Raw genomic sequence first — 14346 nt, 5'->3', positions numbered from 1 at the left:
ATATAACATTTATAAGATCTTTTTACCTTTTTAAGTTCATAATATCGTCAATTTCATTATTAAGATTATAAATTATATCGTTAGAATTCATTTGTATTTTACAATAATTTCACTATAATCTTTGTAACCAACTTTTTATGCAGTTGAATTTTTTGAGTCTCAATATTACTTGCGTTATTTAATTTAGACGAACAATTTTTTTTATCTTTTTAAATTAATATTTATATCATTTAATATATGTTCTATTTAAATCGAAATAAAATCGCAAAGAGCACTACTCTTCTGTAATAATTCGTCATTCGGCAAAATCTTAGTTGTCTTTTAATCCTACAGATAAATGTGATAACAATATAATAAAAAGACTAGCGTAAACTAATAACTGATAAGTCGCTTTACACATTTTTTCCTCTGTTTCTTTACCATCATTACAGGTCGGCCCAGTAAAACTTGTCATGTCGCAATCGCATGTGTAACTATTCCACTGCTGTACACATGTGCCATGATTGGCGCAGAGATCATGCGTGCATTTCTTGCCCGGGTGTAAGTTGGTATAAATATCACATCCGGATGTGACGAGTGAACTCGGCACAACGGCATCGGTAATGAGATCGGTGCTTTCCCCGCTGAGATCTAACGACGCCAGACATCCCTCGAATCCGTGACGACTGAGAATCTGCTTCGGCAATTGGCCGTATTGCGTTTTCTCCACTCCGCCTGAAAGAAATAAAAGAAACATTAACTTTTCTTTACATAACTTTTAATTTTAAAGGTGAATATTTGGGAGATAAAAATTCAAAACATATAGTAGAATAAAGACGGAACATAAAACGAAATCGAAATGTAGTCAAGTTAAATCGAGATCATCTCTCTTGCAAACTCGTATCGATATCCGCGGATTCTCTCGCAATCGCGCCTGTTCGACGGACCGAGACGACCGCATGTCCGGTCGATTTCGCCACCATAAATCCTGTGGGATCGTCGCCGGCCGAAAATTATTTCAACAACCGTCCGTCCAATGGTCACACATTATACTCTGTATATTGTGCGTGCAGGAATTTCGAAATGAGACTGCGTGGCTAATTAGCTTGTATGCAATTTCGATACGCATTTCTCCCGACCAGCACGATGATATGTAAGAGATATTTTTCGGACATATTCATTTATTTTAAAGATTTTTTAATTTCAAGGGATTATTCAGAAAAACTTGAATTTAAAAATTTATCAAATACGATATATTAACGCAAGTGACGAAGAAAATTGAAAGAAATATGTAATTGTGTACACTAGTACACATTTGTACAAAAGATAGAATCGACTAAAGATAGAAAAAAATCTCTTTATATAAAGAATAAAAAAGATAATATGACTTTATCTAAGAAAATTTCAATGATTACAATCTTGTTAATTATAAACAAATTTTAAAAAATTATTAACAGCACAAATTGATAATAACTCGAAACAAATTCTTATTAATCATGAGATTTTTTTTTGAAAAAAATAATTCCTTATATTGCTCTTTTCGTATTATCTATTATAAAATATTCATACTATTTATATAAAATATTCGTACTATTATATAAAATTAATCTATATAAAATGTATTATTTATTAAATGTGTCGTATGATCTATTATAAAATATTTAAAAGATATAAATGTGTATGTCGCATTTTATAAGCATTATGTCTGTATTAAATATCTAATCAAATAAGTATTAAGATATCTTATCAAAAAGATGATTTAAAAATTATGGTTAATTGGAGTTTCGAATTTAGGCTGACAATTTATGGTCTCCTACGATAGATCTTGCAATGCGTGAACGCGGTTTTGCAATTGTAATTGAAGAATAATTGATGGTGGATTTGCTAATTTATGCTAGCTCGACAGTGACCGATAGATTTATTAATGAATTAAGCAACGGGAACGGTATGATATGGATTTAATTACTGATGATTCATAGCGCATTATGCTGATTCCGTAACAGAATTACAAATTAGTATTGTTAGTATCGTTAATATCGTATTCTTAATATCGTTCAGATATACATTTAGATTGTATATATTAATTTGATACGCTGATGATTGGAAATGCAAATATCTATGATAAATGTTATTTTAGAAATCGATATTATAACTTATGTAAAATCGTGATTTTCGTGATTCACATTGAAATCCTGATGATGTTCTGAAAATTAAATTGTGCACAATGTTTGTTGTATCTATTAGAAACACCAATGAATCATGCATCTTTTCATATAGTGCGACATTGTCTTTCGTAAGTCTTGCGAATAGTCTTAACAGATAACGGAATAATACTGTGTCTATTACAAAGATAAAATCAATTAATACTCTGCACAGATCTCTTACGTCGTTACTTGTTGACTGTTTGAAGAGAAGCTACTCGCTTATACACAAATGATATAATAATTGTCGTGCGATGTCTTCGCGCAGTTTATTCTATCTCTATAGCCTTCGAATTAATTGCGTGCTTACGTAAAAGCGTAAAGAATTCTGTTAATAAATAATTCTTTGTGTTATTGGCAATAAAGAATTGATTGATTGAAATCACACGTTAGCGTGACAAAAGAAACATTTCGCATTAAAAGAGATATTTCTACGAATAACGTAATATTTAGTTAAGCAGCTGGTTAGTTTGAATTAGCTGAAATAATTTAGAATTAAAATATAAATGTAAATTTAAAAGAAATATAGATAAATAACTAAGATATATATATATATATATATATATATATAAAATAAAGATTTATTCTTTTCCATTTATATAAGTATATTTAAAACCTATACGTGTAGTGTCAGTTAGAATAAAATTACAATCAATATCTACATCTCTACAATGTATATCAAGGTCGAGATTATCGGAGAGAGATTGGCCAAATGCAAATAATTACCCAGCACGAAAAAACTGTCTTATCAAATATAATATTTAAGGCAATACGATAAATTTTATAACATTTTATGATTGAAATGCAGTATATGAAAAGAGAAAAAAATGATTTCCTACATTTTATAAATAACTTTTTTGTACTGTTTTTAATTATAACTTATTATTATTATTATTATTATTATTATTATTATTATTACTAATAGAATTAGTTAAATTTTTTATACTTTGATAATCGCTGTTTTCAAAAAGCAAATCTTTCATGAAGTAATCTATTTTATGCTTTTTTAATTAAAAATTATCACGTACTGTTAATAATGAACCGTGTCATATAAAAAATGTGATTGCATTGAAGAACGTAATAAATTATTAAAAATAATTATTAACGAAAAATATTAATCACATTTAAACGCGCTTATGTATTGAATCTATCTTGATTGCTCGGTCTTATCAACCAGCAATATCATTTATCAGAATTTTGTCGAATTGTCATCAAATCGCATTAATCATGGTAACCGTGAACCATTCGTTCTTACGAATTTAATCTTACATTTGCGGGTGCGCTGTGGTCGAAGGCCGGATGTGCGGCTTGCTGAGTTAGTTGTAGTCACGGAGCCGATCATTTCACGCCTCAAACAGTCGTCTATGCACCGTCATTGAAAGCGTGTGAATTCGAATTATCAATCCAAGCTTGTCTATAAACTCGAGAACTACGCGACCGCACGGTGCTTTGCAAATCAGTCGACGTGCGATAAGAAAATGATAATAATCGAGATACATATATAACAGATAAAAATTTAATTATTTTTTAAAGACTATTAAATCGACATAAATTACACGTTTTCGTCATAAGTTATATATCGTTATGTCTCTTTGCAATCTTATCTTGCTAATCTCGATCGTTGGCTTCTCAACGTCATCGTCGATAATCCGACCGCAAAGTTTTTTGATCATACGTCTCTTACCGCAATCGATGACAAGTCTAGGGGATATAGCAGATAGATGGAAAAAAGTGCATCCAGAGCCGAAAGCACCACAAGTAGAGATACATTTGATGAAGGGTTACGTTTCATCGGACGAGAAATGGGCATTTAGCAATGAGTACAAATACTCGGGTAAAGATTACGAGTACGTATAAACGATAAAGGATTCATATGAAAAAAGCTGATCAAGGAAATAGATGCATATGTGTTCGTGCGTATATGATGTGTGTATATGTTAAGCCGGCTTAAAATTAGTTTGCATACTACGCGTATGAAAAGTTCTAATTCTGGCGACTATGACCTTTCAAATCTGTGGCTTGAAGCTCGGCTTGATTGCTATCGAGTAATATCAGGTCAAATGAAAGAATTAGCATTAGCTTAATGCCAGGACGTTTTCATCCGATACATCGACGAAACGTTAAATTTTATTCAATATTCTATGAGGCTTGTTCCGAGTGTCCGACAAAAAAATTAGGAATTGAAATCTTAAAGTTCAAAGTGTGTTAAACTGAATTAGCCGTGCGCGTGCTCAGAATTCACGCTATGATGGATACACTTCCTAAGTTTGGTTCCGAACCAGTAATTTGAATTCTACATCCCGAAATCCATATAATGTTTCCGCTTCGCTGTACATCACGACAGACTTCGTGTTGATTTGCAAATTATACATTTGCACATAGAAGAATTTTTCTTAAGTTTCTCAAGAACTAACTTTACTTTATTTCAATGTAGACGCCGCATATGCTATAATATTTGTTATATAGATATTTTTTAAAAAATAACTTATCGTATTTGATAAATGAAATGAGTTACGCAACTTGGATGAGTCATATATATGACATTTTTGAGTCAAACACATTATTTAGATATCTAGATTTATCATACTTGTTTCTGATAAATTGATATCTTCAAGTGCTTGACGTGTATAAAAGATTCAACATGATTAAAAATTAATAACGAGTCATACAATATTAAATTAATTAATAAAAATATAATTTTTTAATAATTTTTTAATAAAGCGCGTTGTTTTTGATCCGGAAATGCCTGAGCCGAAAGTGAAAGGTGTTCTTGACGTCAAACATATATATAGAAATTTAATAACTACGATAATCTTATACGATTTTTATCACGAATCGATTAGTGACGCGGCGAAAGCAACATCGATGACAGATGAGAAGAAAGTTTCGCGAGTTGAAACTGATAATATGGATACGAGAGAAAAGAAAAAAGAAAACAATGGCAGTGTTCAGGATGTCGTGATGCCTGACGAGTTTATTCCACAAATTGGATTCAGAAATATTATAACAGCACCTACATACTGCCCGGCAGGACAAAGATTGGATAACAGGGGACGTTGTAGAACTATTATGTGAGTAGTTTCTTCCATTTAATGATAAAATTGTTATTAACATCATGATCGAAAATTTTAGTATACTCTACATAATTATAAAATATGGCTTTTTTAATTTATGGAACATGATTATCGATTTATTAGTACATTTCGTTTATGGAACATGATTATCGACTTATTAGTACATTTCGTTTAAGATTTAATAATCGAATGTTTTATGTTTTTCTGTTATAGAATGTGAAAAAAGGAAAAGGAGAAGATAAAAAGGGCAATATTTAAATATAATTGGATTATTTTAGTCATTGAGATCGATTTTAGTCAGATTTTCAGATTTGTAGCGAGAGAATGAAAATTATTTTGTTTTATTAATAAAATACTAAATATATATGCATTGTTCTACATTCGAATATAATTAATACAAGGCACGCGCAGTCATGTAATTCATATAATTGTAGAAGTTTTCTACATTTACTGAAAGTATATTCTGATGTACACGTTTTTCAAATTTAATGTGCGATGTATTTTGCTACCCGTAATATTCTGTACATTTGTAGTGAAAACAAAATAAATAATATATATATGCAATGGAGGAGCTCTATTTACATCGCTATAGTTTTGAAATTCACATTATATGTATTTTCTTTTATGAGTTGGCAAAATATTAAATCCTGACATGTATAGAAACATTTTCACAATAAAAGAAAGGAAAAAATGATTTAAATATTTTCAAAAATAAAATTAGAGAAAATACAAATGCTACATTTGTTATAATTTACAACTAAACGGATTTGACGATAAATACAATAATACTTATACGAAATGGTTAATAATTCATTAAACTAATTAAGAATCCAATATATGAATGACGTATTTAACTTATACAATAAAACGGAATGGAAATGTAAATTACTGACTAATTAAATTAAATTAATATTGGAGATATACCCTGTTATATTTTATTGTTATAATATCTCAAATGAAATTGTCAAGTGGAATCCTAATTAAATGCGTTGTGTAACACGTACAGTATGTAACAAGAACTTTACATAGAGAAAGTATGACAATTAGATTATCATAATTGAAAATTGGATAAGAATAAAGAGAACTTAATAATGTTTTAGGAAATAATCTAAAAAAATTTTTTTAATGCTTCAATAGAGAGAGATTTCTAAATTTTTAACAATTAATTATATTCTGCAATATTCATTGTTAGTTAAATTTAATATTGCATCACTATGAAATTATTTTTTTTCGTGCAGCAAATAAATATATTTTACTACAAAGTTAGATTATACCTATACTATTCTGTTACATAAGTAAATTACATAAGTACATAAGTAATAGTTCTGTTCAATAAGTAAAAAGAAGATACTTAAAAAAGTTAAAATATATAGAATTATTAAAAAAATTAGAATATATAGAATTCAAAATCTCGAAGGATTTTATTTACACACACATATTGTAAAATAATAATAATTAAAAAATAAAAAATTTTTAATTTAAATATTTCATCTTACTTCAATCTCTTATCCTTCTTAAATTTATTTTAACTAAAGAATATATAACATTTATTATTTTCGTATTTATCATTTTTAGATTTCAATATCTTGTTTCCGACGTAGTTTGGCTGCTTTTTTTAAATATATTAAAATATTCCCACTCGTTGCTATTGTCATTTTCATACTATGCTAATCTGAACAACAGAACAACGCGAATTCTCCATGAAATTTTCTGTAGTCTTTATAAGAATTATATAGAAGCAAAGACAGCACAAGCTTAGATTTATAATTATATAATTAAGAATTTAAAAATATTTATCTTGGATTGGACACAATTGCATATTATATCTGTTTTGTAGATAATGTTAAAATAAATAGTTTATGGCATTTTATGGCGTTTGTAGCCCTTTCAACTTACCTATATACAAAATGCCATCAAGATCGAGATTCTCATTGCTGCCCTGGCTGTTGACGGCGGTCACATGATCGTCTACAGCGAGGGTATGTCTCTTTGAGGCAGGTCTACCGATGCTGACGGCGTGCCACTTGCCATCGTTCAATTTGGACTTGGAGGTGTCCCTGACCCTGACGGCCCCATCGCCAAGGTCAAACACGTAATGAACGTGTCCGTTAACCAACTCGACTGCAATGAAGTCATGTTCCCTTCCGGCGTTATAAAGGATCAGGCCGTTCGCCTCACGCGTTTTAAACTGGAAAATAATTTGTAGATTTATTAAGCGGAGAATATTTCGCAGTTTATCATTCTTTTTTTTGTTGACGATGAAACTTTTATTATTTGATAATGAAAAAACATGGATGCAATTTAACTACTTCAAATTCTTTTTTTTCGATAACTTTGCAAAATGCAATTGTACTTTTTAAAAATATCTACATTTACAATACAATTCTTTTGTATACAGATCGATTTTTCGATATCTAATATGTCCACGTAAAAATATATTCAAATAAAGTCATCGAAAGAGTGAGCTTGACCAAACATATTTCATACTTTATTCTGATATGTATTTTTTATTCTGACATGTTTTAAAATTTTAAATTGAAAAAAATATGATAAATGAATACAAGAATCTCGACATTTCCATGAAGCATTGCTGAAAAATGGCCAGAAAAATTGTGAATAGAAGAGTCAATGGTTTGTTACAAATATAATTGTTATAAATATTAATCTTTACCTGGAAATAGATGTTAGTCTCCACATACGCTTTGAGCACTGGAAGGCCAACAAAAGTGTGTTTGGAAGTGAAGGTTACCGGATGATGAACCGGATGGTTTCTCTTCCCGAATTTGCCGGTAACTCTGATGATGGGCGTAACACCCTGGTGCGAGGTTTGATGGCTTCCAGCGCTGCGCGCAATCTCCAAATACGGATATCCGTTAAACCAAATCTGCTGCAGTTGGCCCACGAAATGTGGTATGTCCTCGCCCGTGTGAAGATATCCGCCCACATGGAGGGTACGAAACTCCAAGATGCTCTGCTTTCCCAATTGCGTCTCCTCTATTTTTATTACAACAAACGATTTGTCATTCTTAATTAAGATAACAACGAAAGCTATTACGCGTGTTCATATCGCAATATCAATAAAATAATTAAAAGTTGCCTTTTATATTCAAATCATATGAGAAGATATTAGAAGAGATTGAATATTTTGCTACAGATTTTTGATTAATTTTATTATTTATAAAACAAGAAATAATTTATAGATAAAAGATATTGACACTTGAAAGATATTTTACAATATTATTATTAATTAAATTCTGCTTTTCCAAAACAAAAATATCAGGAAATTATATCAAATGAAAAATTATACTTTTTATAAAATTTATTTCTTTCATGTTTCACGATATTGAAAATATTATAAAATAAAAAATGTACAGAGATACAAAATATAACTGTATGTTTCACTTTAATATTTGTATATATAAGTTTTAATGATTTCGTAAACCAAAGTGTGTTATATTTACAATATATCTCATTAGATGCGATAAATTAACCGAAAAAACCGCTGATAAAAATTTCTAAAAATTTGCAAGTTTACAGAATTTTAGTATTTAAACGGATCTTGAACTATTCTGAGTTCAAGACAGAAACCGCATGTGCCTCGCTGTGCAGTAATTATCGTTGTTCTAGCGCGATCGATTGCACCGAAGTAAAGGGCTATTGCAATTTAGGTTATTGCCACCTAACTCAATATTGCCGGCACTCGCCGTCAGTTTAATAGGGTGATTTGGCAGACAGCTTTGCGAGGGTGGCTGTTTCACAACGGCTACTGTGGTTGGCTATGGAGATTGTTTTATAGATTGGAGCTGGCCTGATTGGTAAGCCCAGAATGCGCGCGTGGATTATTTATCGATATTAATAAGATATTCTGTGATATACTGCATTACTGTTTTATCGTAATAGAATTATTGTGTTGCCACATGCAATAATTATCCTACATAAATATATACATACAAAAAAGTTACAATTTAAATATTATTATTTATAAGCGCGATAGATTAATGATCAACACGACATAATATCGATATTGAACTGAAGATGTAATATAAAAAAAAGATAATATTGATATTAAAATGTGCCAATATATCATGCAGAAAGCATATTGAGATCTTCGATATTTCTATATTGTTTGCTTATTTGTAGTGCGTCCATCGTTTATTAAACGAGACCTTGCGCGTGACAGTCCCAAGAGAATTTCTGCAAAAAGCATTTACCGCTGATGGAATCGCACATGGACTATAATTTACTTTATACTTGAAACGCATCGCTTTGCGATAGAGTGCCGCGAATACCGCGCATGCCACGCTGTCGACCCCATCGCCGATTTCGGATGCATTTTCTCGTTTGCGTCAGCCGACGGCGGCGTGAAGAGCATTTCGAGGAGTCGGCACGATAAAAAGCGCATTTGCATGCCCGCGATTTGTAATCCGTCCGCTGGATGTCGGGAAAATCGATGGCACCGACTCGTATCTACCGCTCGTAAATAATATGGTCGGCGGATCGGCGTAAACAGAGAAAAATCGACGGTCTTAGACTCGTGCGAGCCAAGAAAATTCTCTGCGTCGAGAGGAACATCCGAAAGTGGTGCGTGCCTCTTCAAGTATTGATCATTCAGTCGTCCAGAAAGTGGCACAAAATATACTCTTATGTAGAAATGGATGCAAGTATTTTTGAAGTACTTTTAAATACGTGTATAACGTAATTCGTTATTGACATGTTTATGAAAATAATCATTTTATACGAATAGAGGTAACTTGAAAGAATAAAATTTTTTAATGTCTTTAAAGACTTTATTTTCAAGAAAGTCGATTCTGAGAAAATGTAAAATTAATAAGATTATTTTCAACAAAGCATTGACTTAAATAAAAAATAAGTTATCCCAGCATAAAACGTGACAAGAAAAAATAGAGAAAAATTTCTTGTAAAAAAATTGTTATTGAATTCTTATAAAAAATTGTTATTGAATTATTTATTAATTTATTTATTATTTTATTAATTTATTCCAATAATATCTCTTGCGCAAAAATATGTCGTAAACTATTTATTTTATTTGTCGTAAACTATTTATTTTCCTTTACACCTGTTGTACAATAAATAAATTTTCCATGTATAAATTTTATATTATTTTTAAAAAAAACTCCTCTTTTTTCGATTATGATTCAATTATTTAAATATATGTATAACTTAAAATAACTAGAATAATATTATATGTATATGTAAAGAAAATAATTTGTTAGAAAATTATATGCCGTTCTTCTATAAAATATCTATAAAATATTTTTTCATCTAAAGCTATAGTAAAATTTATTTATTATATTTTATTAATATTTTATGCTTTATTTATTACATTTTAATTGCGTTTCTGTAAAGCACTTTATGTTTCGTTTGAGTCATTTTTCACATCTTCTTTACTTAAAATATTTTTATCACAAACGACATATGCTCGTTAATATATTTTCTTGATTGACATATGTGATAACAATCATAACTTTGACAAATTATTGATTAGCATTCGTAAGAGTAGTTTGATTCAAAAAGTCGCAAATAGAATGCAAAAGCGAATTCGTTGCGCGATGCATTTTGAATTTTTGATTACAAAGAATCGAGAGCGCCCATGGGAAATTTATAATTTATCTGATAGAAGAAACGCGGGCTTTTTTTCAAAAGAAGCTTTATCAAAATTGAAATACAGTAGCAACATAGTAGCGAGAGATTTTAGATAAGATAAAACTGTGTAAGTTTTTTTATTATTCTCTTTTAAAATTGATCGAATACATGATATTTCCAAAGGCAATTGCATACTTGGTAATATTAAGTATATTTTATATAACCTTTTTCATTTGAAATTTAAAAAACAAGATTTCATTATCAATCTAGTTTCCTATAAATTTTAACTACGGAAAAGCTCTTTATTTTCAATTGTTTATAGTTTAAGAGACATTCCTTATTCGAAGAGATTTTGTGATTTAAGAATTGATTTTCCAAATTAACTATACAAACCGTAAATTTATAATAAATAAGATATTAATATTTAAAAATAAAAAGTGCCCAGATTTGTATTTTCATCATTTTGAATATTTATATGTATGTGAAAAATACAAAATATATCGGAAAAATTAGCGTATTTGGATATTTTATAGAAAGATATCAATTCTTCTGTTTTATAATTTAATTGTTTATTTAAAGCAATATGCATCTCAAGTTTTCAGTTTAAGGAAACTTTAATAACTTTTTGCAATAAACTATACCGCAGCTTCTAATTCACCAATTTTTCTCCCAGTTATATACAATTTACACGACGAGAAGGTTCTTGAAACTTGTGTGAAAAATTGCTGGAAAAATTCTTTAATTTTTATAACGTGCGCTTTTTCCCGCTCAATCTTCCAAAACTTTCCTGATGATTTTCATTAATTATTCAAATCTATGGAACGGCCAAACAATTACTCATCTTTTCACTTGCCTAATCGTCTAAAGATGTTCTTCGCATGTAATTTTTTTTAAATACTTAAAATAAATATACAAAATACTTCATGTAACGTGTTACAAGTTATTATTTTTTCAGAAACTATATTATAGAAATAAAATTTTTTTGAAGTTTCAAAATTTGTTAGGATCTTTGTAAAACATATAGGATGCTACCGAACTCTACGAAAACAAAGGAACAAATGCTTATTTTTTGAAATTAAACATATATTTTATTTTGAATAAATTAATTCCACTCAATATTCTCTATATGTACAATTTTTTTTGAGATTATCAAAAGTTAGATATTTTAAAAGATATTTATTTATGATACTATCCACAAAATTTTTAAGAGAATAAAAAATTTCCAAGTATTAAAAAGTTGCTTTAATTTTTTATTTTCATTTTTATCATTTATATTAATCGGTAATTTTTTGAAATATTTTACAAATTTATTTCTTCAAGAAAGAGAACCAAAACTTTATAATTTATCTATATATTATTAGTGTCTTATTTTAAGCTCATTTATATTTTTGACATAAAACTTTTTTTATAGAATAACAGAAAAATTATTAAAGCAAAGTAAGATTTTATATGAATTATCATGAATATTTTTCTGTTTTTTCAAATAAGAAAGATTTATGCAACTATAACTGATAACCGATGACCCTTATTTAATCATCGCTAACAACAATAGCTGAGAACGATGAGACGATTTAGTTCCAAAATGTCCGCCAATTTTTCCGATTCGTCGGTTCGACAAATAACAACATTTGATATCGCGCGGCGTGCGATGATCGAGGGAAGGCGGAAAATTATTTTCTACGCGAGAGCATCGTTCCTATACGAGGCCACGGCCGCATCGTATGGCGCTCGCATAAATCTTGGTAGACCGAATGATCCGCCGCGCCGCGGTGAATCTACCGACTGATAAATCTCGATGTGGAAATTGATTATCGGAAGGTAGAATTCTCTCCATGGCAAAATCCACCCTCAGTCTCGTGTACACCTGTATTTACGCTCGAGGCAATTTAGTCGTGCGATGCAGTTAATCCTTACCCTTTTTGTCTTTCTCTCTATCTCTTCATTGTTCTTTTCTCTTTCTCTCCGTTTTTCCATCGAATATTTCTGTTTTCCAATTTCAAAGACATCATAACTTTATTGCGAAATAATTAATATCGTATCTTTCGTATCTATCGCGTTATTTGCTTATCCTTCTACGAGATAATAGCCCTTGGAATATATGATCACTTCTCAAGATTTTATTTTTTATAAGAAAAATTGCCACATATACGCTGCTATTATTTAAAAGTTTCTTATTCGTGAGAATGATATGGAAATAGAAATATATATAATTTCAAATTTGCAATTTTGTTGTTATTTAATCTTGTCACTCAAGCTAATAAACAATTTCTTTAGTTAAAATTAAAAATTATTAATCTGCACGATTAATTAACTCCTACGATTGAGCATTCATAAACGTACCGAGGCGGCAATTATTTATCAAAGCAGGTACTTCGTGAAATTTATATATTTAAAATACAAATGAAAGCAACAAAGAATAGGAATTATATAGAAGTTATTGTTTCAGTGCAATCTTTATGAATAATAGTTATTTTTCTTTCGGGATGCTTGAATTCGAGTATATCTCGCACTACGCTTCGAAATTTTTGTTAATTCAAACGTAATTTATCAATCATTTTCAAATCGAGAGAACGCGCAGTAATGCATAAATTGCAGCATCGAATAATTCAAGCAAAGAAAAGTTGTGATACATTAACCATTTATAATAATTAATGATTAATTAAATAAATGTAATACACATTAACTGTTTAATAATTAATAATTAATTGAATAATTGATTTAATAATTCATGCACGAAATTCAAGAGTAATATTTCATATAAATACAACTTACAGTGCGTTAAATATTTCGTAGTGATAACAATTTAATTATTACACAGTATTTGATCTTGACGGCGTACAAGGCGTTGTTGCCAACAATGACCTTGTCGTTCGCGCGGCGAAGTATTGCCAACATACGCAGTAACCTTCACATGATTGAGGCTCGAGCCGCGAGATAAGTGCCCGAAACGTTCCGTGTCGTCATCGCTGCTATTCTTCGAGAAATACGGTAATTCCGTGCGTTTATTATAATTAATGATTCGCGAAATGTCGGAGTTATTTATCGAAGTATAAATTTTACGTGATTTAGGAATCGAAGTAACAGAAAATAACAATTTTACTTAGTAATCGTTTTATAACCTCTGTGGATAATGTTTCCTTAACAAGATTTTGATCGGAATGTATCTCGTATCAGGGTTTCGAAATCTCCGTCCGATTTAATTGTCACTTGCCTACACTTATGAGATTACGGAAAAACAAGCAAAACAAAACGGATATAGAATAATTCGATTCTACATCGCGTTCTATTTGTTGTTTGACGTTGCTACGACGGATGATGCGTGAATTTGGATCGCTAAAGTGCGTAGGTTTACGTGTTAATCTCTTGTCGCCTTATATTGTAAATGCATGTCGCGTGTGATCAACGTCGAGAATGCCGTACAAAGTGACGTGCGATTAACGTCTAGTGAGTGTTTTCGCGAGTGATCATTTTCGTGGGAGTGCCATGAA

At 30.1% G+C, this 14346-nt stretch overlaps 2 protein-coding genes across 5 annotated transcripts in view; one reads left to right on the top strand and one right to left on the bottom strand.

Moving 5' to 3' along the window:
• Nrx-1 (neurexin 1) overlaps positions 1–14346 on the bottom strand; it is a 222501-nt gene that overhangs the window by 36250 nt on the left and 171905 nt on the right. For all 4 annotated transcript variants that reach the window (XM_083109202.1, XM_083109205.1, XM_083109204.1 and 1 more), the window contains 3 exons: positions 7926–8248; positions 7151–7442; positions 421–714 (listed from right to left, as the gene is read on the bottom strand). In XM_083109202.1, the coding sequence (XP_082965328.1) occupies positions 421–714; positions 7151–7442; positions 7926–8248 (909 nt within the window). The remainder of the gene's footprint in view (positions 1–420; positions 715–7150; positions 7443–7925; positions 8249–14346) is intronic.
• Positions 3498–5948, top strand: LOC145977319 (uncharacterized). The gene is made up of 3 exons (XM_083109210.1): positions 3498–4027; positions 5024–5251; positions 5468–5948. Exons 1-3 carry the CDS (start codon positions 3765–3767, stop codon positions 5472–5474), a joined length of 498 nt encoding a protein of 165 aa, XP_082965336.1. The 5' UTR covers positions 3498–3764; the 3' UTR covers positions 5475–5948.

Source organism: Camponotus vicinus, unplaced genomic scaffold, assembly GCF_025532165.1.
Source record: "Camponotus vicinus isolate PSW18456_S1 unplaced genomic scaffold, iyCamVici1.0 SCAF_9, whole genome shotgun sequence".
Classification (NCBI taxonomy): Eukaryota; Metazoa; Arthropoda; class Insecta; order Hymenoptera; family Formicidae; genus Camponotus; species Camponotus vicinus.
The sequence above is the reverse complement of the archived record's forward strand: the minus strand, read 5'-3'. Positions and strand labels throughout refer to the sequence as shown.

Excerpts from the sequence above, each read along its gene's own strand:
- LOC145977319 (XM_083109210.1), top strand. The coding sequence starts at position 3,765 with ATGTCTCTTTGCAATCTTATCTTGCTAATCTCGATCGTTGGCTTCTCA. Across the intron at positions 4,028-5,023 it reads TACTCGGGTAAAGATTACGA|TGACGCGGCGAAAGCAACAT; the intron begins GTACGTATAAAC and ends CGAATCGATTAG.